At 42.1% G+C, this 22075-nt stretch overlaps 2 protein-coding genes across 4 annotated transcripts in view; both read left to right on the top strand.

Moving 5' to 3' along the window:
* The first annotated feature begins 1247 nt into the window (after positions 1–1247).
* LOC138609979 (ubiquitin-associated protein 2-like) lies at positions 1248–15606 on the top strand. Of its 3 annotated transcripts, XM_069682667.1 has the most exons (30): positions 1248–1312; positions 2724–2861; positions 3178–3255; positions 3397–3507; positions 3667–3826; positions 3921–3998; positions 5018–5081; positions 5335–5423; positions 5689–5741; positions 5860–5924; positions 6027–6249; positions 6382–6637; positions 6764–6901; positions 7132–7268; positions 7366–7613; positions 9178–9421; positions 9561–9600; positions 9822–9945; positions 10144–10201; positions 10447–10669; positions 10946–11037; positions 11409–11459; positions 11723–11801; positions 12077–12277; positions 12554–12724; positions 13503–13607; positions 13704–13736; positions 14065–14135; positions 14350–14541; positions 14763–15606. In XM_069682667.1, exons 2-30 carry the CDS (start codon positions 2766–2768, stop codon positions 14856–14858), a joined length of 3576 nt encoding a protein of 1191 aa, XP_069538768.1. In that variant the 5' UTR covers positions 1248–1312; positions 2724–2765; the 3' UTR covers positions 14859–15606. The 3 variants fall into 3 exon arrangements, with proteins under 3 accessions (XP_069538768.1, XP_069538769.1, XP_069538770.1); XM_069682668.1 differs by lacking the exon at positions 13704–13736; XM_069682669.1 differs by lacking the exons at positions 13503–13607; positions 13704–13736.
* A 5145-nt stretch (positions 15607–20751) lies between these two features.
* The window catches only part of pcsk5b (proprotein convertase subtilisin/kexin type 5b), a 76031-nt gene continuing 74707 nt past the window's right edge, over positions 20752–22075 (top strand). The window contains 1 exon segment of the mRNA XM_069683022.1: positions 20752–21063. Within this exon segment, the coding sequence (XP_069539123.1) occupies positions 20884–21063 (180 nt within the window). The 5' untranslated portion in view covers positions 20752–20883.

Here is a 22075-nt window from a genome sequence, read left to right as displayed (position 1 = left end):
TATGTCCATTTATATGCCTGTGTATTCTACAGGTTGATTTGTGTGTGTGTGTGTGTGTGTGTGTGTGTGTGTGTGTGTGTGTGTGTAGGTGCAGGTTGTTTCTTTCTCTTGGATCTGTAATGCTGTATACATAATGGTTCAGATGCATACAGTATACTATAAAAATCATACATATTTAGTCTTACTTATGTTCATTTTAAGACTGAGATGTGTAACACAAAGGTGGAAACATTATATTCAGACATGAAGTTACTTTAATAGCTGCTATTTATAACGATACACTGTAACTTTTAATTAAACCTAATCCAACTTCTTCTTTTACAAATCAAGTCTTGGTCAAATTATGGGAGTCAGTCCTAATATCAGACTGATTGTTTTCCCCCAGCTTTGCTCTTGGCTTACCTTTTTGGTCTCAAGAAATAACTAATCTTGGGGTTTTTTCCCCCTGTAAATTATAGCACATAATAATTTTGAGACATGAGCTTGTTTATGTATTTGACCAAGGCCAAAAGTTTACCTGCAACCCAATGAAGACCAGGCACTTCTCATTAAAGCTGGCCTTCTGTTTTGTTACACTAGAAGAAGCACATAAATATTTTGCTCTGCGCTGTTTACTTGTCATACAACAAAAGATTTTTTGGTGCAACAGTTTTTTGTATTCTGTTTTTATACTGGCACTAGGGATTTAAATTTGAATTTAATTTGCTTGCTGATCAGATGCTGTATTCTGTGTTATGAAATAAATTTTTTCAGGTTCAAGGGTGATTTGATTATTATTTTGTGAGTGTTACTGCGTGCTAATATGTTCCCCCCATTCCATCCCATTCCATTATTCCATATACATTTAAATATCATGTGTGCGTGTAAAGGTGATAGGCCGATTAACTGGAGTATATATCAAGGCAGCTTTAACACAGGAGCACTTGTCAGTGTAACACCATCATCAAAGAAACTTACGAAGTATGTTATGGTTTAAAAAACTGATTATTTAACTTAAAAATTATCCTGTAACTTATCATATTTCTGATTTCCGTTAAGCAAATTGGACTGTGCCGTCTTTTGCTCAATATAGCGACATCATCATAAAAATCTTTGCAAATAAAACTGCTTACACCCAATATTTTCACCAGACTGACAAAACTTTTCAACGAAGCTCGCTCCGGGACGGGAACGCGCACGTTAGGGCACGGTGTTAAACCACCTGACCAGTTCGGTGGGTTTTGATTGGCACATTCGGCTTCGCAACGTTTAACAACGGCGCGGTGGGTCACGTGACAGCATCTGCTGCTGGCTGAGCGAAGCGTGTTAGCAGGTAAAAGAAAGAATAAAGATTTATTGTGCTAATATTTTCGATTTATAAGTCGTTTAAACGACATAAACGTTGTCTCGTATAGTTTTCAATTAGTTTAAGGTAAACCGAGCGGTCGAATCAGAGAACTTCTTCGTCCTGTGCGGTGATTAGCTAACTAACAAACTCGCTAGCTAGCCACCGTTGTATCCATACTGTAGTGCTGCATTGTATGCGGACGGGCCGTTCACATGCCGGGGCATTTAGCCCAGTAATGGTATCTTACCTCAACATTAGCGGGCCATGCGATTTTCGACAACTTTTCTCCCCCTCATACCCATACTATCTTTCTTATCTTCGCTAAGCTATTGAAAACGGCCGTTGCTAATATTTATGTAACACGCGGTGTTTTTCGTTTCAGTTATGTTATCCTGTTGCTAACTTTAGCTCAGTCTGCCGCTGAGGTTAGCTTTTCTCTTGATGTTACACAAAGGGATACGTCGTCGCACTTGCCACACTTGTTTATTTTTTGTTACTGAATCTGTAGGATCGTAATAACAGCTTTAACATTGACAGGAAGCGTTGTTGTCTATGCTAGACTGCTTATTTGTTACGAGTATAGTTTGTCAGTTTAACGGTAGGGACCGTGAGTCGAAGGCTCGGAACAAAGACGAGCGGTTAGCCAGGTTGAAGCTAGCGCGAGCTAACGTCAGTTGACTAAACGCTGATGTGAACGTGAGTCAGTGCGGCTCATATTTCTGTCGAGCTTATTTTAACGTTTACCTAAATAAGACTATCATTTAATAATCGTTTGCGTTAGATGTCGGCGATGGAAAGAGACTGATATCAGTAGCTTTATCATAACGTTAAAATTTTGTCTGCCAGCCAAGATAAGATGGTCAGACAATAGTGTGCCCACAGCTGGTGGGTCTCAGTTGTTGTCTTCCCACGATGGCAAATTGTCAGTTGGTAGTACAGCAACTAGCTAGTAACCAATACCAGTATATCACATAATATAACGCAGGGTAGTTGTACTACCTTAACCAACGTTAGGCTGCAATGGAGCCCCGACTATTTTTTGTTTACTTGCTGCCCTTAATTAGATCCCAAAAGGGGAAGAAGGGGTTTAATCCATACCTAACATGCTAGTGCATACTCACTGCTCTTAATGTCTGACACTGAGGGAGGGTTGTAAGTTGACACCAGGACAGCCCCCCCCCCGGCTGGCTAAATTTAAACTGGGAGGTGGGAGGCAACAGATGGGGTTATAGTCTTACATGGTATACTTGACTACAGTGAGTCTCGGAAGGTTGATATAAAGTTAATTGTACTTGCATTGGCCCTTTATTCAGTGTTAAATTTTACTTGGAATTTTGATGTAACAACCATCCCAGAGTCGGCAGTAATTTTACTTTGTTTATGTCTCCCCTCACAGATTTTTCTATTTTGTACATACATTGTTTTGTATATACTGTATATGATGACTTCCGTGGTCAGCAATCAATCCCGGGGGACTCGGGACAAAACGCTGCCCACCACCACACAAACAACACAACCACAGAAACAGATACAGGTTGGTTTTCACCATTTTACATACAGAGTTTTGGCCAGGCATTCAGAATTGTCCTGCTTAATTGAATCATAAGTTTGTATTTTTTTAATTTAAAATGTAAATTTTAAAAATCAAATATTGTCATTTTGTATTGAATGTTGTCATACTAATGTTGGAAGTAAAATGTGTGAGGAATGTAAAATTGAATTTCCCACTCTTAGGTGACTGCATCCTGCATTGTGTACTTTAATGGGGATCGTAGTGTCTTGATAACATATTGTGGCCAGGTGCCATGTATTCCAGGTTGTTTTGTTTCTTACCAAACTTTGTTTATCAGGCTACGGCAGAGCAGATTCGTTTAGCCCAAATGATCTACGACAAAAATGATGCAGACTTTGAAGACAAGGTCAAACAGGTATGTGTTTGTGCATTCACATATTCAGACAAATTATCTATATTAACAGAATATCTTCCTAGAATTCTTGTACATTGGGATCCTCAATGCTTCCCATGTAGTCTAACTCATAGCTTGTGTTCCTCTTTTCCATACTCACAGCTGATTGAGGTTACTGGGAAGACTCAAGATGAGTGCATGGTAGCCCTCCATGACTGCAACGAAGACGTAAACAGAGCCATCAATTTCCTTCTGGAGAGCACCTCTGACACAGTAGGACTACATTCACATGCTTAAACGCATATCTTTCTTGTTTTCCTTTTTCATATGGCAATTACTCTGGGTTTTAGAAGAATCTAGAACCATGAACACTTTTAATTACAATATAGATGTTTTTATGGTCAACCTCATTCTTTGCTTAATATCTGTCAGAACTCCTGGGAGACTGTGGGGAAGAAGCGGAGCCTTGGGAAAGAAGGAGGACCCTCAGAGATAAAGGACAGCAGGGAGAAGAAAGGACTGGAGAGGGAGGCAAGTCGTGGACGTGGGGGGTCCAACAGGAGGGGCAGAGGCATCAGCCGAGGGCGTGAAGGTAAGATAGGGGTGAAAGATGTTTATCCTGTCTGAGAGATGAGTAGCCTAGATTTGGAATCATCAGCTAAACTATGTTTCATAATGTATTCCAGGTCGGGTAGAGGAAAATGGCTTTGAGGTGGCTCCTGGAGAGAGACGGGGAGACCCAGGACGCAGAGGTCGGGGCAGAGGTGAGCAATACAGAAAATGGCATATTTTTATGTTTATTGAACCCATTGGCTTTTGTTAATGAGTCCAAGTGCAAGGTTCTATTGTACAAAGATGGGGACTCAGTGGTATCTAATGCTAGCAGTTAGCTTAATTTTCCCCAAGTCTCTGGAGATGTAAAGGGATTTCAATAACTACAGGATAAAACTAAAATGAGCCTTTTGAAATGTAAAAATATTTTTGCTTTGTAAACCAAAGTATTGTCAAGGTAAGTCAGATGAGGGTAACGTGTATATGACACATTATTTAAAGTTAACATTTAAAACCTCAGCCCTATTGCAAATTGTAATGTTTGTTATTGTGTGTGCAGTATTTAGCTGGGAATTGACTTTCATGTTATTGTGCATGTTTTGGTGAGCTGGCAGCATATCTATTTGTGTCTGTAGGCATTTAAAATATTGCAGCACTCAACATGTCTGGAATGTGCTCAGTCCCCGCAGCTGCTGTGTGTGGTGGTGGTAGTGTTTGTTTGTGTGTGATGGCAGTTGGGGGTGGGGGGAGGTCAAGAGTGCAGGAGATTGGAGGTAGGAGAATCTGACTGGATATGTACAGTTGCTGTGTAACATGAACTGATCTAAGAGTGGTGAGAGTTAATCTGGCTGATTCAGAAGAATTGCCATATGGTGGTTATGCTTTAACAGTGGAAAAATTCACGTAGGTAGTAAGACATAAATTTAGGCTCATGTTTGACTTTTTTTTTCTCTGCATAACTCTGTATTGTCAATATATTTAGCAATCTGTCCTAAAGAAATGCAATAATTTACAACAAAAGCTGGACTAAAAACATAAAGAAAATAAGAAACATGTATGTAGATATAATGACTATGCAAAAGATAATCTTTGTAAATCCCACAGCGGGGAAAATATAAGTCACTAACACATACACACACACAAGCCATCTCAAAAAAAATGATTACCGAAAAGTTGGGGGATGTAAGGGACCAGTCAGTTACGGTCATCTGGTTGTTTTGTGTGTCCTTAGGGACAGGGGGTCGCGGTAGAGGAAGAGCAGCTGCTGGCAACAGATTCTCCTCCCAGGGAATGGGGTAAGAAGAACATATTTTAAGTGTAAATATTACACCTGAAGTTGAAAAGGAGGTGATGATGGTGATTACAAGCACATATCTAAACAAAAAATTTGTGGAAAAACTTATGTTTCTGAATCTCCTTATTCTGTAACTATTACAGCAACAAACAGTAGCCACAACAGACCAGGCTATTCCCTTCAGTTTCCTTAATGTTGGCTCACTTTTTAATCAGGGCTCTTCACTTTTTCTATTTCCACTTTCCTTCTTACAGCACCTTCAATCCTGCTGACTACACAGCTAACTCTGGAGCTCGGCAGGAGACATGGGAAGGGGACGGTAACGAACCTGCTGAGGGAACTGGTAAGGAAAATAGCTGAACAAAAGATGCAATGTTTTGATGCCTTTTGGTTCCCTTACTTTTGCTGTACAATGGCTTAATTGTCAGAGATTTCAAGCTGAATGGGGCAAATTAAATTTCACTGATCAGATTCAATAGCTAACAATTTTCATTTTATAGTAAAGAATCCATGGTGCTGTAACACTACTCTGGGACAACTAATTCTTGCTAACATAATGAGTATAGTGTGGCTGTGGAAACTAACCTGGCTGATTTTCTGTTTGCTAGGACCATGGGCAGGCAATGTAGAAGACTGGAATTCCGAAGACTGGAATGAGGATGTAAGGCAGCACTTTGTTAAATATTTGAAAGAGGTTTAAATAGCTTTAGCTTGAGGCTGTCTATACATGTGCCTATATTAATCTCAGGGTTGACTTTACTTCCTGTCTTCTTTCACAGTTGTCTGAGACCAAGGTATTCACTGCCTCTTCTGCTCCAGTGAACCACACCACACCTGGACAAAAGTAAGCCCTTCTGCCGTCAGTCGAATCAACTTACAACGTGCAGGCTTTATTTTTGAAATGAAATGAAATGTTTTCTGCGCCTTGTCTACTGTTTCCCAACAGTGTCGACCTGGCTAGCCTGCTACCCAAAGCTGGAGTGGCTTCAATGGACACTGAGTTGGGGGCGATAGTCGATGGCCCCTCAGCCGAGGATTTGGGTCAAAGCCTGGTTTTTACCAACTCCCACCACAATGGACGCACCGCAACACACAGCTACGCACACGCCACAGCCAACAGCTATGCCCATGCCGCCTCTGCTGGTACCACCTACGCACATGCTGCACTGGTACAGACAGCCACGCATACACACACTTACACATGTGCAAGCACCAGCCAACACTTGCATCTCTATTTGCCTACACACTGATATATGATTTCTGTGTATTCAGTTCTCCCCTTGCTTCTCTCATTCTCACAGTCCTCAGTCCTGGGCTCTGGTTTTGGGTCTCTTAGCGGACCAAAGCCAACACCTGCCCCTGACATGAGGACTTCAGAGCAGCTCAACGGGCCTCGGCTTGGTCAGAGAGTCAGTCAGACGTTGGCCCCCAGCAGCAGCAGTAATGTTTCCAAAGATGCAGGGCCACCTCCAACACAGAACCCTGCTCCTGCCTCCTCTCCCTCTGTAGAGGTCAAAGCTCAGAGGGTTGAGAACGGTCCTGTTACTGCCCAACACTGTAAGTTTATCTTGCATTAAATAATACATCCAATACAGATGTTTTTTATGACAATAATGCAAGAGGTACATTGCATTACAATAGTTGTAGTAATTATTTTTCTATGTATATCCCTATTCTCTTTAGTGGAGATGAAGCTTCAGCCAGAGCCATCAGCAGTGCTCAGCCAGCTAGCTCAGAGGCAACAACAGTCCTCCATCCTTTCCACCACAGAGCCTCTGAGCCTGTCTCAGTCGCATGCTCCCCAGGTCCCCACACCACCAGGTAGGACTCTAGAACAGTATTCTACTTCATTTAAGATGTGAAAGTTTACATACCAAACCACATCACTTAAGTGTGGCTACTTGTAGTTTAATATGTCTATTATTGAAAATACCAGCAGCAGCAGATTGTTCTATATTTTAGCCACAATAGCTTTGTTACAATTATTTTGATCCTAGAGCTGTGTTTTTAATAACATTGTGAATGGCACTGCCACCTTCCATCTCCTTCAGGTCATGAGTCCTCTGTCCCTCCTGTGAGAGATGGACCTTCTCCAGGAGTCAAGATGCCAGGAATGGAGCCTCCAATCACAGAAGCCCCACAGCGGCAGCTAAAGACACAGAGACGCAGAGTACCTCCTCCTTCAAAGGTAAGCTCTTCTGACATTTGGACCTTTTTTATTACAAAAAAGTAGTATAGAAAAGTAACAAGCAGAATCATTTTCAATGCCCTTTTTGTTTTCTCAGATCCCATCGTCAGCAGTGGAGATGCCGGGCTCAGCAGACATTCCTGGCCTGAATGTTCAATTTGGAGCTCTGGACTTTGGGTCTGAGGCTGGTAGTGGAGCGGTAGACATGGCACAGACGGAGTCGGCCAGGGAGCAAGCCCCTGCTCAGGCCCCAGTTCCAGCAGCTCCAGCACCCATGTCTGTTCCAAGCGCTGTTCCCACTCAGCAGCCACAGAGCAGCCTGTTCACTAAGCCAGGAACTGTAAGGTGTGTAAAATGTTTTGAGTTGGCACAGAGTTGTCTGTCTATGTGAAGTTATTTTAACATTTTAGACGCTTGCATGGTTGCCAAGTTCGTATTCTGGACAAATACACAAGATTGCACCATGCGTAAAGCAGAGCACGTTCTGTAGCCAAGGGTACATTCATCAAAGAGTCAAAAGGATTTAGAGAATTTCTTCATATGAGCTGAGTTGCAGCCAGGGTTTACGTTAGCTGGTATGTACCGGCTATTTGCTGGGTCCGGCTGATAAACATATCAGCCAAAATGTCCGGTGGGAAAATAAGCTAAATAACTAATTAAAATATATGTAATGGCGTATTGAATAGCCTATTATGTTAATTAAAATTGACATGTTGCCAAAATAACTTATATTAACTCGTGCAGCCTTTATGTCCACTCTTAAAACATGGAGAGATGGACAGGCGGAGACGGACAACGGCGCAGTGTGAGCCATCATTTGCATCTCGGTACTCTTGGTTCTGCGCCAGGTGCAGTGCCGATGATGATGGCGCTACGTGGCTATGGCGGGTTGAAATTCCCCATGGCCTGTGAAATTGTAATTCGGGATTTTGGGGAAATCTACTCCGACTGGGCAAAGCTGCCAAAGACTGCCAGCACAATTCCTGTCATTCCTGTGTGGCTGCAGAGCGTGGCCTCTTGGCCAGAGACAACAAGCTCTACGTGCGCTTATTCTGATGCGCGCACTCTCTAATACTTGCAGAAACACACTCACACACACACACACGCAACTAAAAGGGTACATTTTTTAGAATCCTTAAACATAACTACCTGTGGAACCGACAATCCTGCCCGCAGATATGAATAGCCTACACTGTCCAGTGCCCATTACGCACGAAATGGATAATACAGCCTTGTGATCCAGCAGCAGAAAAAAGGCAAATAAACATCAGGCCTTTCTTTGATGGTCAGCACACAGAACATTAATAAACATAATATCTTGTCCAATCCTGACGACGTGTCAACAAGTTTTAAATAATTGAGTTACGCTGCTGTGCCTGTCAATACATTAATAACAGGCTATGGAAACTTAAAATAAGGCCAGGCCTACACCAGTCCTTATTATGTAGGAGACAGTTTGTTTACTGGTTTTGTTGAGGATATAGCAACATGTTGACATGCTGTGGGTTTAGTCTGGTGTGCAGTTTGTTGATTGTGAGACCTGCCACGGAGAATACTTGATCAGACGGTATCGATGTCCCAAGAACGCAGAGATGTGCAACAAAACTTTTTGTTTTTAACTGTTTATCCAATAGTATTAATCAGTCAACATTCTTATTCCCGTTTAAAGGTTAATTATTGACATCTGTTTTTATTAATTAATTAATTAATTAGGCATATGTTGCTATTCAATGCATATGTCCGATAGCTTTTCTATATGGCCTGATTTCTCGAATATTAAAAAAAAAAAGTCTAGCATAAACTCTGCAGCTAAAAAGGACTTTTATGCTTTACCTTAAATTAGCAATACGGCATCCACTCACTATGTTAATAGTACATTTATTTTACTGTCTCTCCTCCTTGTGGACAGTGATCACATGAGCGGCCTACCCACCTTACCCTCAGCTGTATCAGATCCCAGCTTCCCCTCACCATCCTTGGGCTTACCCAGTGCCACGCCCTCCCCCTCCCTGGGTCTTCCAAGTGCAGCTGCTCCACCCTCATCTACAGCCCCTACGGCAGCCAGCCGCGTCGAGACCAGTGGCCCAAGGTCCCTGCCACCTCACCTGGGCTTCTCTCAGAACAAAGACGTCCCCACAGCTGCTGCTCTAACGGTGAGGAGAACTATTTTTCTCTGTGCACGCATAAGTAATCTAAACAACAAAATAATGTACACCGCTTTCTAGAAAGTTTCCGCTTAATAACAGAATACTGAGAAATGCAACTTAAACTTTGAACCTTTTTTCTTCACAGAATGGCTACAGTGGCATGAAGACGCAGAGCACACAGGACAGTAAGTACATGATTGTCTTTTCTTGAGAACTGCACTGGAGTACCGGATAAATTAGGATATAATTAATATTGATTGTTTAATGCATCCGATAGGAAGAGGAAAGAGTCCTTTAAGAGCAGGGGATGAGGTTTGATAAGGAGCAGGGCACACTCAACCCATCTTTTGTAACCATCACACAAAATGTACTCCAAATTAATCGTGCTTTTTTCTTTTAAAACCAGCAACTTCAACGTCTAGAACAATGAAAACAGAGTCTCCTGTCATGACAAGTGACAGTGGCCCCAGCCACCACATGCCATCCCCTGCAGTTACACCCTCTCACTCCACAGCCATGCCCTCGCTCAGGTAAGGGATTCACATTAACATTTGGTATTGCTGTTTCTGTGGAGATAATGATGCTTACAAGCACATATCCTAATCCTTTTATGTGGAAATATCATTCACTGAATCTCCCATCCACTTGTTCATGCTTCCTGGACTACGTTCCGTTTTTGTTACATCAGATTTAAACAGGCTGAAAGATTAATTTTGCTCTCTTTCTAGTCACGTGACCAGTACTCACTCATCTGTATCGGCCCTCGCCACAAGCTCTTCCCTAACTGTAAGTGTGTGTACATTTACGTGATTTAGTGTGACATAAGATGGCTCTAACATCATTCTTGATCCGGGGTAATAAAAGGCCATGGTATATTTGCTTGAGGATAGACATTCACTCCTTGTGCAGTCAGGTTATTTGAGTGAGAGCTTGAAAGAAAACTTAAACTATAAAAATCAATTTCTTTACCTGCAAAACAGTTGCTGATTCTCTTCTCATACACCGTATCTGCTCTTGTCCCACTCCATCAGATGAGTAATGAGGAAAGCAGCAGTACAGCCAACCTCCATGCATTTTCATCATCGTCGTCCAGTCAAGCTGTCAATCCCAGTCATGTAGCTCCCCAGGCTGTCAGCAGCTCAACCACCAATGGTCTGCACCAATCTGGAGCACCAGGGCTAACGCCTAATGGCACAAACACCGCACTGTCAGCTGCAGGAAGCCGCACCGCACCACTGCTCACCACTACATCGGGTAAGCTCCTGTGTACACACAGACATCAAATCACCAAAATGCAAGAACAACTTTTGCAAAACAAGAAAAATCATCTTCAAACACAATTTTTCTTGTTTTATATTTTACAACTTTAATTCATGTAATTGTTTTTCCAAATATCAACTAAGACAGTTCATATCTATATAAATGTATCTATATTATGTTACCCACATAATCCCCAAGATGGCACTCATAAGTTGTTTGATTCTCCGCCCTTTTTATGAGTCAATCCAAAAAAATTCTCTTCATTTCCAGGTAAAGCTCCTCCCAACTTGGCCCAAGGAGTGCCGCCTCTCCTGGCTAACCAGTACATCATGGGCCCTGGTGGCTTGCTCCCTGCTTACCCGGTAACTCCTCTAATTATTTATTTACTTCTATCTCTTTTAATGAGCCCCATGGGTTTTTTTTAAGGGCAATGAGGTTTGTGTCACTAAATTTAGATTTGTGTTGGTGTCTTTCTGAAGGGCCTTACCCACAGATCTGTTTAAGCCCTCTGTCATCAGTGCCTTTATATGGTTTAATGTCTTTGCACATTAAATTCTAAATAATGTTTTGAGTTCAATTCAAGCACAATGACTATGGAACACACTGAAAAAACTTGACTAGAAGCTAAAACGGATTAAAAATACAATTTTGTTTGAAGGCCACATTGAGTGTGAGTAAAGATTCCCCGAAATGGTGCTGAATAATCACCCGTTCTTCCCTTTGATTTCAACAGCAAATCTATGGATATGAGGACTTGCAAATGCTACAGTCTCGTCTTCCTATGGTGAGTTAGTTTTGTTTAGTGCATAAAAGGATGAAATACATGGTAGACATGTGAAAACATGTTGTCGTCAGTGTGGATATTTTCAGTTTCTTAGGCTATTGTGATTGCATTTTGCAATACGTACTCTGCAAGGACTGTGAAAGAACTGAAGGAAGTAATAATTCCAAAGCCATTTATGATTCTAAGCTGTACAGATTTGTAACACAATGGGAAGGACTGCGTTTTTGCACGCCTTCATTTTTTTTTTTTGTCTTCCTACACAGGACTATTATGGTGTAACATTCCCTGGTACCACAGCAACTATGCCTGGAAGAGATGGCCTGGCTAATAATCCTTATTCTGGTAGGTCACATTTTTTGTTGAACTTGACTTTTCCACTTTATAGTTCATAATGTGCTGCTAACTCACAGACACTGAACAAAAACAATTGCCCTATTTAATAAAAGTAATTATTGCTCTTTTTGTGCTACTTTTCATTTCATGTAAACTAGTCATATATGCACATGAACATATTAAGTTCATTACATCATTATGGGGATATTTCCTTATTGGAGCAAAGCCAATTCAGGTTAGCTGCAAAAACTGTTTTGTCTTAACTACCCTCGTTCTGTGTGCAGGTGAGGCAACAAAATTTGGCAGGAATGACTCTTCGTCTCCAGCTCCCCCAACCAGCCTGTCTACAGCCGGGGTACAATCACAGCCCCAGCAGGCTCCGCAGGCGGGAACACAGGGGCAGGGCCAGGGTCAGAGCCAAGGTCAGCAGACACAGAACCAGGCCTTCCTGAACCCCCCTCTTCCTCCTGGCTACGGATACACCGGTAAGGAAAAGCAACATTTTTACTCCAGCCAATCTCATATCTTGTTACTATCACCCCTCGATCATATGGGTGCCCGCAAATAAGGTCCATTTGCATGTTAAACATTAAAGTGTTTTTTAGATGACTGTTGACAGAATAAAGACATGAAGTCAATTTGCAGACTGTTTTATTGCAAGACTTCCCTTTAACAAAAGAACCCATTTAATTTTAAAGATGGTTTCATAGCATTTTGCTTTCATTGCACTTTAGTTATATATCTAACTCCCAATCTCACAGGTCTGCCATACTATGCTGGTGTGCCGGGGGTTCCCTCAGCCTTCCAGTATGGCCCCACCGTCTTTGTGCCTCCTGCTTCAGCCAAGCAACCTGCGATGGGTCTGGCCAACCCTTCCAATCAATACCATACACAGCATCAGCCCAGTTATGGACAGCATGCATATGGCACAGGTATGACTCGGACAAAACCAGGACGGTTCTGTCTGACAATTTGCAGAGTTAATTGTAGATTTTTTTTCCCCAGATTGACTTTTAAAAAAAAAAAAAAGTTCTATTACAAGTTTAAATTCATTTTATGAATAGACTTTAGTTTGTGTCATTGAGCTGATGACACAAGTGTGTCTGGAATTATTACAGCTAAACGATCACAGCATCCTGCCACACAAAGTAGTTGTGAGGTTACTTCAATTGTTGAACTTGTTGTTTGCCATTCGTGGCTCATCTGACCTGTTACTTCTGTCTGGTTTTTCACTGATGCTCAAACGTACTCAAGCTACTATTTCGTCCTAACACTGTTAGTGTCACTTTTTGGTGTCTCATGTATATCAACAGCTTGGTACAGCTGTACAGTGCAGGTATTATCAAAATGACTGTTTACAGAGACCTTGGTATTAATTTTGTGTGAAGAGGGAGACAAAAGAGAATTCAACTTTCAACTCTTTATACATGTACACCAAATGCTGCATGTGCGTGTGGAATTGGGCCTGTGTTTTTTGCTTGTGCTGCATGCATAGCTCAAACCCCCTGCTGAAGTTGGACACGGCTCAGTATAGACACCGCTGCCATATTAGTCAGGTTACCTTACTGCCTCTCTCTCCCCTGCCCCCTCTCTTCTCTTCCAATCCTCCTTCCTCTTCCTTCTCCTCTGTTCACATCATCTGGTCTCCATCTCCCTCTTATCCGCTCACTTTGCCTCCTCTCTTCTTCTGAACTCCTCCTCCTCCTTCAGCCTTTGATGACCTATCTCAAGCCCACGGTGGGGAGTACAGTAAGGGAGGGTACGGAGGCTCTGCCCAGTCACAGGCCAAGTCAGCGGGCAGCGGCCCAGGGAAAGGTACACACACAACTCATGTGCGCACACCCTAACAACACACACAAAGTCAGTGGGCATTTTTTCCTGTGGGAAAAACGGATGTACTCACACTTGCAGATGATTCAACAGACAAGAGTGTTTTGGAGCAAGGTGTGTATATGCATGTGTGTGATTGCACTTTGATGTGCACATAAATGGAAACATGCTAGGGGTGAAAAAAGTGAGAAACATGCCTCTGCACCTCCTCACTTACTTTGCTTCTTCCTACTGGCTGCCCCCTTCTACTAACATTGGAAATGAACAATCAGTGCTCAATTTTCAGCCATCATTGAAGTGACACACTTGTTCTTCTTCCCCCCTTAACCCCCCTGATTTCCTCTATTCTCTATCGTTTTCTTCTCCTTTTTTGCTCTTCCCTTTCCTCCAAAATTCCTCTCTTTCTATATCTCCGTCGTTCCCATTCTCGTTCTTCTCTCAGCACCTGGACTGTCTGGATCAGGTACAGGAGGAGTACCTGACATGGGAGGTTCAATCTACAGCAAAACTCAGGTTAGTGACTTTCTGTCTGTTTTTGGGTCAAGGGTTAGTTGTAGTGTTAAAATTGACCTTTGCTGTTCATATTTTTTGAGTTTGGCTACAGAAATACTTTGACACAAGCCAGAGATTCTTCAGGAATTATACTTAACAAGCTATTGCACCTGCATGTACTTGATCAAGTGTGCCTGTATTTTAACCTCTTGTGTCTTCTCTCCGTTATCCTCAGTCATTTGACAAGCAGGGCTTCCACACAGGGACACCGCCTCCCTTCAGCCTGCCATCAGCACTGGGGGGAACGGGGCCCCTGAACCCAGGGGGTGCTCCTGGCTACGCTCCTGCTCCATTCCTGCACATCCTGCCACCACACCAACAGCCCCACTCCCAGCTGCTGCACCATCACCTAACACAGGACGGACAGGTGAACTGATTTTTGAAACTTCTTTTGTGTGTGTAAATCTATTGATGGGCCTCTCTGCTCCATGAACTTAAGAGTCAGACAGTAAAAGGTTTTCTTTGACCAGTCATCTATGCTTCCTGTGCAATGAGCAGCGAAGGATGGAGAGGGAAAATAGATAACCCTGTTATGAAGTTACTCTGTGTAATATGTAACTGACTGAATGCACTTATTGTTAACTGCAGGGTGGACCTGGTCAGCGCAATCAGTCCAGCAGCATGCAGCAGAAGACCCAAGGCAGCAAGTCCAGCTATGGCAGCTCCCCCTACTGGGCCAACTGAGGAATGCTTCCCACCACCCCTCCCCAAAAGGCTGTGTGTGTGCGCGTGTGTAAAGCTTAAACAAAAAAAATACAAAGAGACACACTACTCTCACAAGGAGCAACCTTGGACTTCCTGGCCCCACTCCCCCCACCTCCACAAGTCCTCATAAGTCTTTTGGGTTCTCTCTTCCCCCCCTTTTCAAAATTGGTTGTACATGTAAGATATTTATGTATGTATTTATATATATATACTGTATATGTAATAGTAGAACATGAAATGTGGTTGCTGCATTTTATTTTTGAAGGACCTTTGTTTACTTTTTTCAAAACTGCAGGAAAAGATGTTACATTAAGACAGAATGGGATGAAAATTATGACAATGATGGTGAGAGAGCGAGTGAAGACGACACATGATCTAAAACTTCCTGTAAGAAACCAGAAAAAGGAAAAGGAGAGAGCTATAGCACTGATTGCGTATGAGGACATTTCAGATGGGGGTGGGGTTTATAATAACTAACTGCATCTGTTGTCTTTTCTTTCTTTTTTTATACATAACTTCCTGAATGACCAGGCTCATCCCCCCCGAAACTTCATTTTGTAGATTCCTGTCTTTCCCCTCCTCCCTCTCTCCCTCCCCTCTGGAGAGCTGCCTACTCTCCTTGTGTCAACACTTTTCCGTAAAAGGAAGATTTGCCCATCTGAATTTTATATTTTAATTTAATTTTAACCATGATTTCCCTCGAAATAAAAGTTCTGAGCAGTTGGAACTCTTGCTTGTCAGAATATTTTTGTATTTGTGTGTATGTGTGCTGGGGTTTTTTTCATTCACAATGGATTGCTGTTGTTCAGACCTGAGTTTTCTGATTAAGTGTCAGATTGCACATGATTTTAGAAATTTACAGCAAATTCTCTACCAAGTACCATCTCCACTGTTTGCTCCACGGTCACTCATCCATTCAGAACAGGTGAAACATGGAACCCTGTTTACCCGAAGAAGAAAGGTGTAACGATATGAAAGTTTCAGTATTGAATGTACTTCGTGTTTAAATGGGAACAGTCACCCCAGGTAATGGTAGTCAAAACCAGTTATCTAAGCAAGTTATCTAAGCAAAAATAGTATTGGCATAAAATGTATCATAATGGAAATTAAGACAAAAATCTGAATGAATCCGATATGACAACTCCTAAAAGGTTTTTTGAATTTTTTATCAAAAAGAAAAATGTAAATTGCAACTAAAACTAAAAAGCACAAGTCATTCCCAGCACAAAGTCAAGTACGTAAGATATGGTGATCAGTGCAAGCAAACAGGATGCTAATTCATCAATTTCTAAAGCTCCTTTGATTCTTTTGGATATTTTTTTATTTCAAAGTGATAATAGGTTGTGGAAAAATTGTGTTTTATAAGAGTTCCTGAAAGTTAAAATGTCTCTTTCAGTTGTCTGCTTGTCATGACTGAAGCCAGTTGGCCATATGGTGGCCCAGCTTGAGCGAGACACGGGTTGCTCTCTGGTTATACTGAATCCATCATAAGGCATCTCCTTTTCCATGAAATCCAAATTGTATGATGCTTTAAACTAGTACATACCAAAAGCAAGGAAGATGAGCAGTTTTTTTTCTGAATGCTCAATATAATTATTTTGTTCCGTGGATGATAACTCGCAGAAATGTTTAGTTTCGACATTAAAAAAAGTGAAACTGTTTATGGATGTGATTATGCTGAAACACTGAAGTAATACATCTGCTGTCAAAGATGTTAGAGGTCCATAAATGAGGAAGGGTGTAAGAAAGTCCTATACGATGTTAACACCATTGATGACTTATTTGAGGAGTTGAGCAAAATTATTAGTCACTTTGCTTTAAAATGCACGTTTCTCTAATTATTTTTGTAAATCATTGTAATGAAAGCATAGAAACTTGTAGCTTCAGAACAGATGATATGTTCAAGAACAACAAAGAGTAATGGTTTACAAACTGTAAAAGTGTTGATGGACATGACTGAAAATATTGACAGAAATAAACCGTAAACTACTATGTGTAATTTTACCAGTCACCACCAGGTGGCAATATATGACTATGTCTTATGAAGTTAACTTGGTCCAAACACAGAAGAACTTTTTTGACACATGGGGCTGGAACAGGTGGGTCTCAGTTCACAGGAACATAAAAATATCCTTTTATTTAGCAGATATCCTTCTGTATTCATACTGTAAAACACTGAGCTGGGAAAATAAAATGCACTGCTGTGAGTCATATTTCGAAGACAGGAACATAGAACAAATCTAATAAACATAAAAAGCATACATTAAAAGGTTAACAAGTATATATTGACCTCTGTTATAGAATGCCTAAATCTGGGAATACCAAACCTGATACGATTGATCATATAGATTAAAATTCACATCACTCGCAGATTCAGGTGACTTAAGAAAAGTACTGAAATGTGCATGTAAAATGGTGAATGACTGTTTCTTCATCTGTTGCATACATCCAAAGTAGTTTTGTAATCTTTCTGCACTATTTGACATCACAGATGGTTCAGACAGAAAGATTAGAAAACCCAGAGATGCCTCGCTTTCTGTATTCTTGTATTTTTACACTAGTGAAGAAGTGGTCATTTAAGCAAAATCCTATGAAAGTCATTTGCAGCCACTGGACCAGATCTGTACTAATAGATACACTCTACAAGACAGTGGAGACTGGCCGGCCAATGTTTATTTATTATTTAGAATATACATCTCAAAATACAGATGTATTCATCAATACAGCACTTTCTCTACCTCTGCCATTTTCCATCTCTCCTCGCTGAATGAGTGTGTGTGTCTGCGCCCTGAGAATAACCTATATAACCCTGGTATGTGGCTGACAAAGGGCGGCATGAAGAGAAGAAGGGTAGAGCAGTGACTGGAGGGCGGGATGCAGAGCAGAGAGGATGGAAAGTCAGTGAGTGGCAGGTGCTTTTGTGGCCTAAGTGCAGGAGCCTACATCAACAAGGTCAAAGGTCAAAGTGAAGTTGAGAGGTCAACTTTAACTCCCAGGAGGCCCACCCAATGAGAGATACAGATAGGGGGGGCAATGGGCCTGTAGGAAATAACTGAAGGAGCTGAAAGGTACATGAGGGAAAGAGGAGTAAAGATAAGATGCAGGGTAGGTCACATAAAAAACAGGCCCGCTAAAAGAAGCTCTGAAGAAACAAATTGGTCCTGATTGAAGGAGAAAGTTTGAAAGGTAAATTAAAATAAGAGTTTGGATAGGTGTGGAAAGGTAGAGTTATAAATTAGAATGCAAGAAGCATGCATGTTTGATAATGGCCGTGTATTCATGGTCGGAGAAAATCACGTGGGACGTTTTCTCCTGGAAATGTTTGGCTTGATCCTGAATGAACAAATTAGCTGTATCCTGGTTGAATAAGCTTGTTGGCCGCAGTTTTTTTATCGGGCCTTCCATTGTGTCATATCATGGGGGTTGTGTGAAGTTTTTTTTAAGTTGTGTCTTATCCAAACACATGATGCACCCTGTTATTTCATTGAAGAAGCACAGGAATGCACACAGGAATGCCCCTCAGACTGTTTGTTGACACTCATGGCCGCTCTGCTCTCAGATGTTGACAAAGACGTTTTGTTGGGGTTCACTCAGTTCACTCCCTGGAGGAAACTCGGGTAGCTGTGAGGCCGTCACGCAGGATATCGCGATGTTAAAGTCCTCAATGGAAATTGGGGGCCCTGGTGCTCTCGGTGGCCTCGTGACCTGGGTGCTTGATTTGGATACTCAAATCTATTTCTGGTGTGGTTCGTCTCCTCGCCCCTTTTTCTTTAAATTACAAGCCCTTCCATCTGGCTGAATGGAGAACCATCACTGGGTGTTTTTTTTTTTCCTTTACTCCCTTTCATCTCCATCTGGGGGACCATGAGATGTTCTTGTCCCCCTCTTGTTGTGAGACGTGACAGCGGGGTCCTTTCACTGAGAAATTGGCTGCAATTAGTGCAATTATGCTGATTTTCACTTGTGTCCCATGCAGAACAGAGTTTTCGCTGTGCACAGAGACATCCCCGGGAAACTGCTGCAAAACAAAAACCCATCAATCAACAAAGGCCTTGAATGAAAGGCTCAACTGCAGATAATACCGGGCACATTCCATAATGACAGCGTTTAGTCAGCTGTGACCTGTGCTGCAATGGGGGGCATGACATAGAGCTTCACTGATTAAGGGGAATAAAGCAGTAAAGCCAAGGGCAGAAGGCCTGCAGTGTGGACCCAGGCCTTTATAATTTACTAGTTATAATATAACTGTATCAAACACACCTGGTTCAGTTCATGTCTAGGGATTTAGCAGAGGGTACACCTACTCAATCTAATTTACCAATTTATAAGCAATCCACACCATTAACCATAAATCAGACAGTCAGAAAAACAAAGAGAATGATCAAACTGACAAAGTTGAAAGAGGGTTCGGGGTTTTATGGGGGATTTTTTTAGTGTAAATACAATATTTTTTCTATTTCTGGGCTGTTTTCTATTGGATGGTGACTGAGGTGGAGGTCATAGTTTACCCAACTTTACATTGGTATGTCTATGTCAATATTGCCCAGGAGACTGACAAGGCCTGCATTCAACAGCCGATTTCAAGGTGTAGGAAGGGGGAGCAGCATCCAAAATGTAATGCATCCGCTTGTTTACTGGAAGAGTCTTTAAAGGGACGTTTTATGGGAAAAATCACTGTTATTGTTCCTATACAGCAATTTGTATCAGTTATTTACTACAACACTAAATATACACATTTCAGGCACTCACTATAAACTAGACAGTTGGTGGAGGTAAAAACACGAAAAAGATTTTCACTGTTATTCACAGTCAGCAAACTAAATGAGAAAAATGCGGGGAAAAAAATCCCAAATCTTTGTTAGATATTTTCAAATCATTTTATGAAAACTGTACAAACCACACACATTCTTTTAAGTCATGTTACATGACTCATCATCATCATATTTGATGAATAATGTTACTGCTTTTTCATAATCGTTTGGCAATATTATTGCAGAGTACTAGTGGAACCAAAAAAGAGAAAAACACCAGTTTTAAACATCTCCTATCCTTCCTTGTTCCGCCTTAAACTATATTGATATATAGGAAGATGGAAAACGTTAAACCCATGTTAAGTGGGGTCAGAGCAGGGTCACAGTGGGTTAAACATGGGGCATGGGGTCAAGGTTATGATTTTGACTTAGAAATACAACTTCCGGGATTAGTTGCGTTGTAACGTCTCCTTGCCATGGAAGTAGCTCTAAATGTATAGTCTCTTTCTGAAGTTTAATTGGGCGATACAACAATCAAAATAAAGAGTCGTCAAGCTAGGTTCACTTCCGGTCAGTCTGCTTTTTAAAAAATATCCTTCATTTTACCCAGGGGCCCTCCTGGAGGAAGCCCGTGAGGCTTGCCCACTAGTGTCTCCCTGTCCACCGGCTTGACCCCCCCTGTGCTGTGTCTGGGGATCCAAGAAGAGTGTCTTTAAGACCCAGCGGAGCTCGGGAGGGAAACCCCGCGGCTTTAGTTGTTTCTACTCTCCAGAGTGTCAGCTAGTTATTTGTGGGGAGGCGCTGTAGCCATTTCGCCACATGAAAGCCCGATGAGCTGAACGACCAACATCCGAGTTGTTCGTGGAGAAGAGAAATCAGCGTTCAGGAGCTCCGCGCGCACAAGGACGTACACGAACTCGCGCGCAAAGACGCACGGCGCGCAGACACGTACACTTCCTCCTCCTCCGCGGTGGAAAAAGGGAGAGAGGAACAGAGAGAGGGCACACGAAACGCAAACTTCCAACTCTCCCATGTGGAAAGCGGAGGTTTGAGGATAAGGTACACATTTTCCTCTTCGGGGCTCCGTTCCTTCCCCCCTCTCTCCCTCTGTTTCTCTCCCTCTCTCTCGGTGTTTTTGCCCGGATAGTTGTGTTTCTATGAGAGTCTTGGTCGAAGAGAAGAGAAGTTTGGTTGTTTGCCTGGTCGGCTGAGGAGGAGGAGGAGGAGAAGAGTCGGTTTAAAAGTGGGGGAAGATGGTCCGCAACGGCGCCTGGAGAAGAAGCTTGCTGTGCGTCCTGGCGCTCAGTCTCGGCTTTGCCTCCCCGCCGTGCAAAGCTCGGATTTACACCAACCACTGGGCAGTCAGGATAGCCGGTGGATCCGAGGTGGCCGAGCGAATAGCGGACAAGTATGGCTATAGGAACATGGGACAGGTAGGTCGCCTATTTGCTTCATCCAAACTTTCTCCTTGGTTGTGTGTCTTTGAATTTTCTTGTTTTTGTCAACTTTTAAAAGTGGGACATAGTGGTGGTTATTATTATTCCTTTACCGTTAAACAAACAATACGGGGTCAAAGGTCTAAAGTCCAAACCTGAGCCATGAACCTTGTCTGTGATTCAGCCCTTCTTTGTGTGGCTCTCTGTCTCTCGGACAAGGAGAGAGAAGCTGCAGGGAACTAAAGACCAGGAGCAGGATGGTACAACAGGTGCCTCCTCGGTGTGTTTCCGCGGATCATGTTAAGGAGCCTCAGGGACCTCACTATCAGCCTCACAGACACAGCAGTCTCATGTGCGTGCTCCTTTTGACACACAAGTGAGACAGCTAGTGCTGATTGGTTTATGGTGTTGGAAAATGCATCAAAAGGGTCCACAGTCAAACAGATTCTCAAGTTGTTCCTTTTGTAGATTTGTCTTTAATGTGACTGACTGACTCCAAAACCTAACCTAACATTTTAGAGACAGATTTTTCATAGTATTCTCTCCGTGAGTGTAATCTCCACTCACTGCATAAGCAGACCAACTGCCTCAGCTGCTACAAATCAGCACTTTTGAGCTTACTTTTAGGATTAGTTCTGTGTCAGTATTCCCAAATTGTTTGGGTGAATGAAACTGTTCTTCTTTTGGGTTTTATGTGGAATGATGAGGCACAACTACTAGAGCAAAAATGTTAAAATGATCATATTTTACTAAACAAATGTGAGCTCTTATTTTAAAGCTCACATTGATTAAATCACATAAGATCCTGCAATTTCCCTTTGATTTCACACTTAGGATGTAGGGGCCAAAGCTGTAAAGTATTCTTACGCGGAGGAGGGAAACACATTTTTTGGATATGTTTGTTCACATTATGTCATTTTACTAATCAACAGAAGTCTGCAGGGGTCCAGGGGGATGGTCTTAACTGGCCACTTTAAATGTTGTTTTGACAAAGTTTAAAGAGAAATCC

The sequence above is a fragment of the Semicossyphus pulcher genome, unplaced genomic scaffold (assembly GCF_022749685.1).
Source record: "Semicossyphus pulcher isolate SPU_LCO1_2020_fin unplaced genomic scaffold, fSemPul1.0.p SCAF_6, whole genome shotgun sequence".
Taxonomy (NCBI): Eukaryota; Metazoa; Chordata; class Actinopteri; order Labriformes; family Labridae; genus Semicossyphus; species Semicossyphus pulcher.
This window is presented reverse-complemented; position numbering and strand designations above follow the sequence as displayed.

Excerpts from the sequence above, each read along its gene's own strand:
- LOC138609979 (XM_069682667.1), top strand. The coding sequence starts at position 2,766 with ATGATGACTTCCGTGGTCAGCAATCAATCCCGGGGGACTCGGGACAAA. Across the intron at positions 3,508-3,666 it reads TGGAGAGCACCTCTGACACA|AACTCCTGGGAGACTGTGGG; the intron begins GTAGGACTACAT and ends AATATCTGTCAG. Across the intron at positions 6,902-7,131 it reads CCAGGTCCCCACACCACCAG|GTCATGAGTCCTCTGTCCCT; the intron begins GTAGGACTCTAG and ends CATCTCCTTCAG.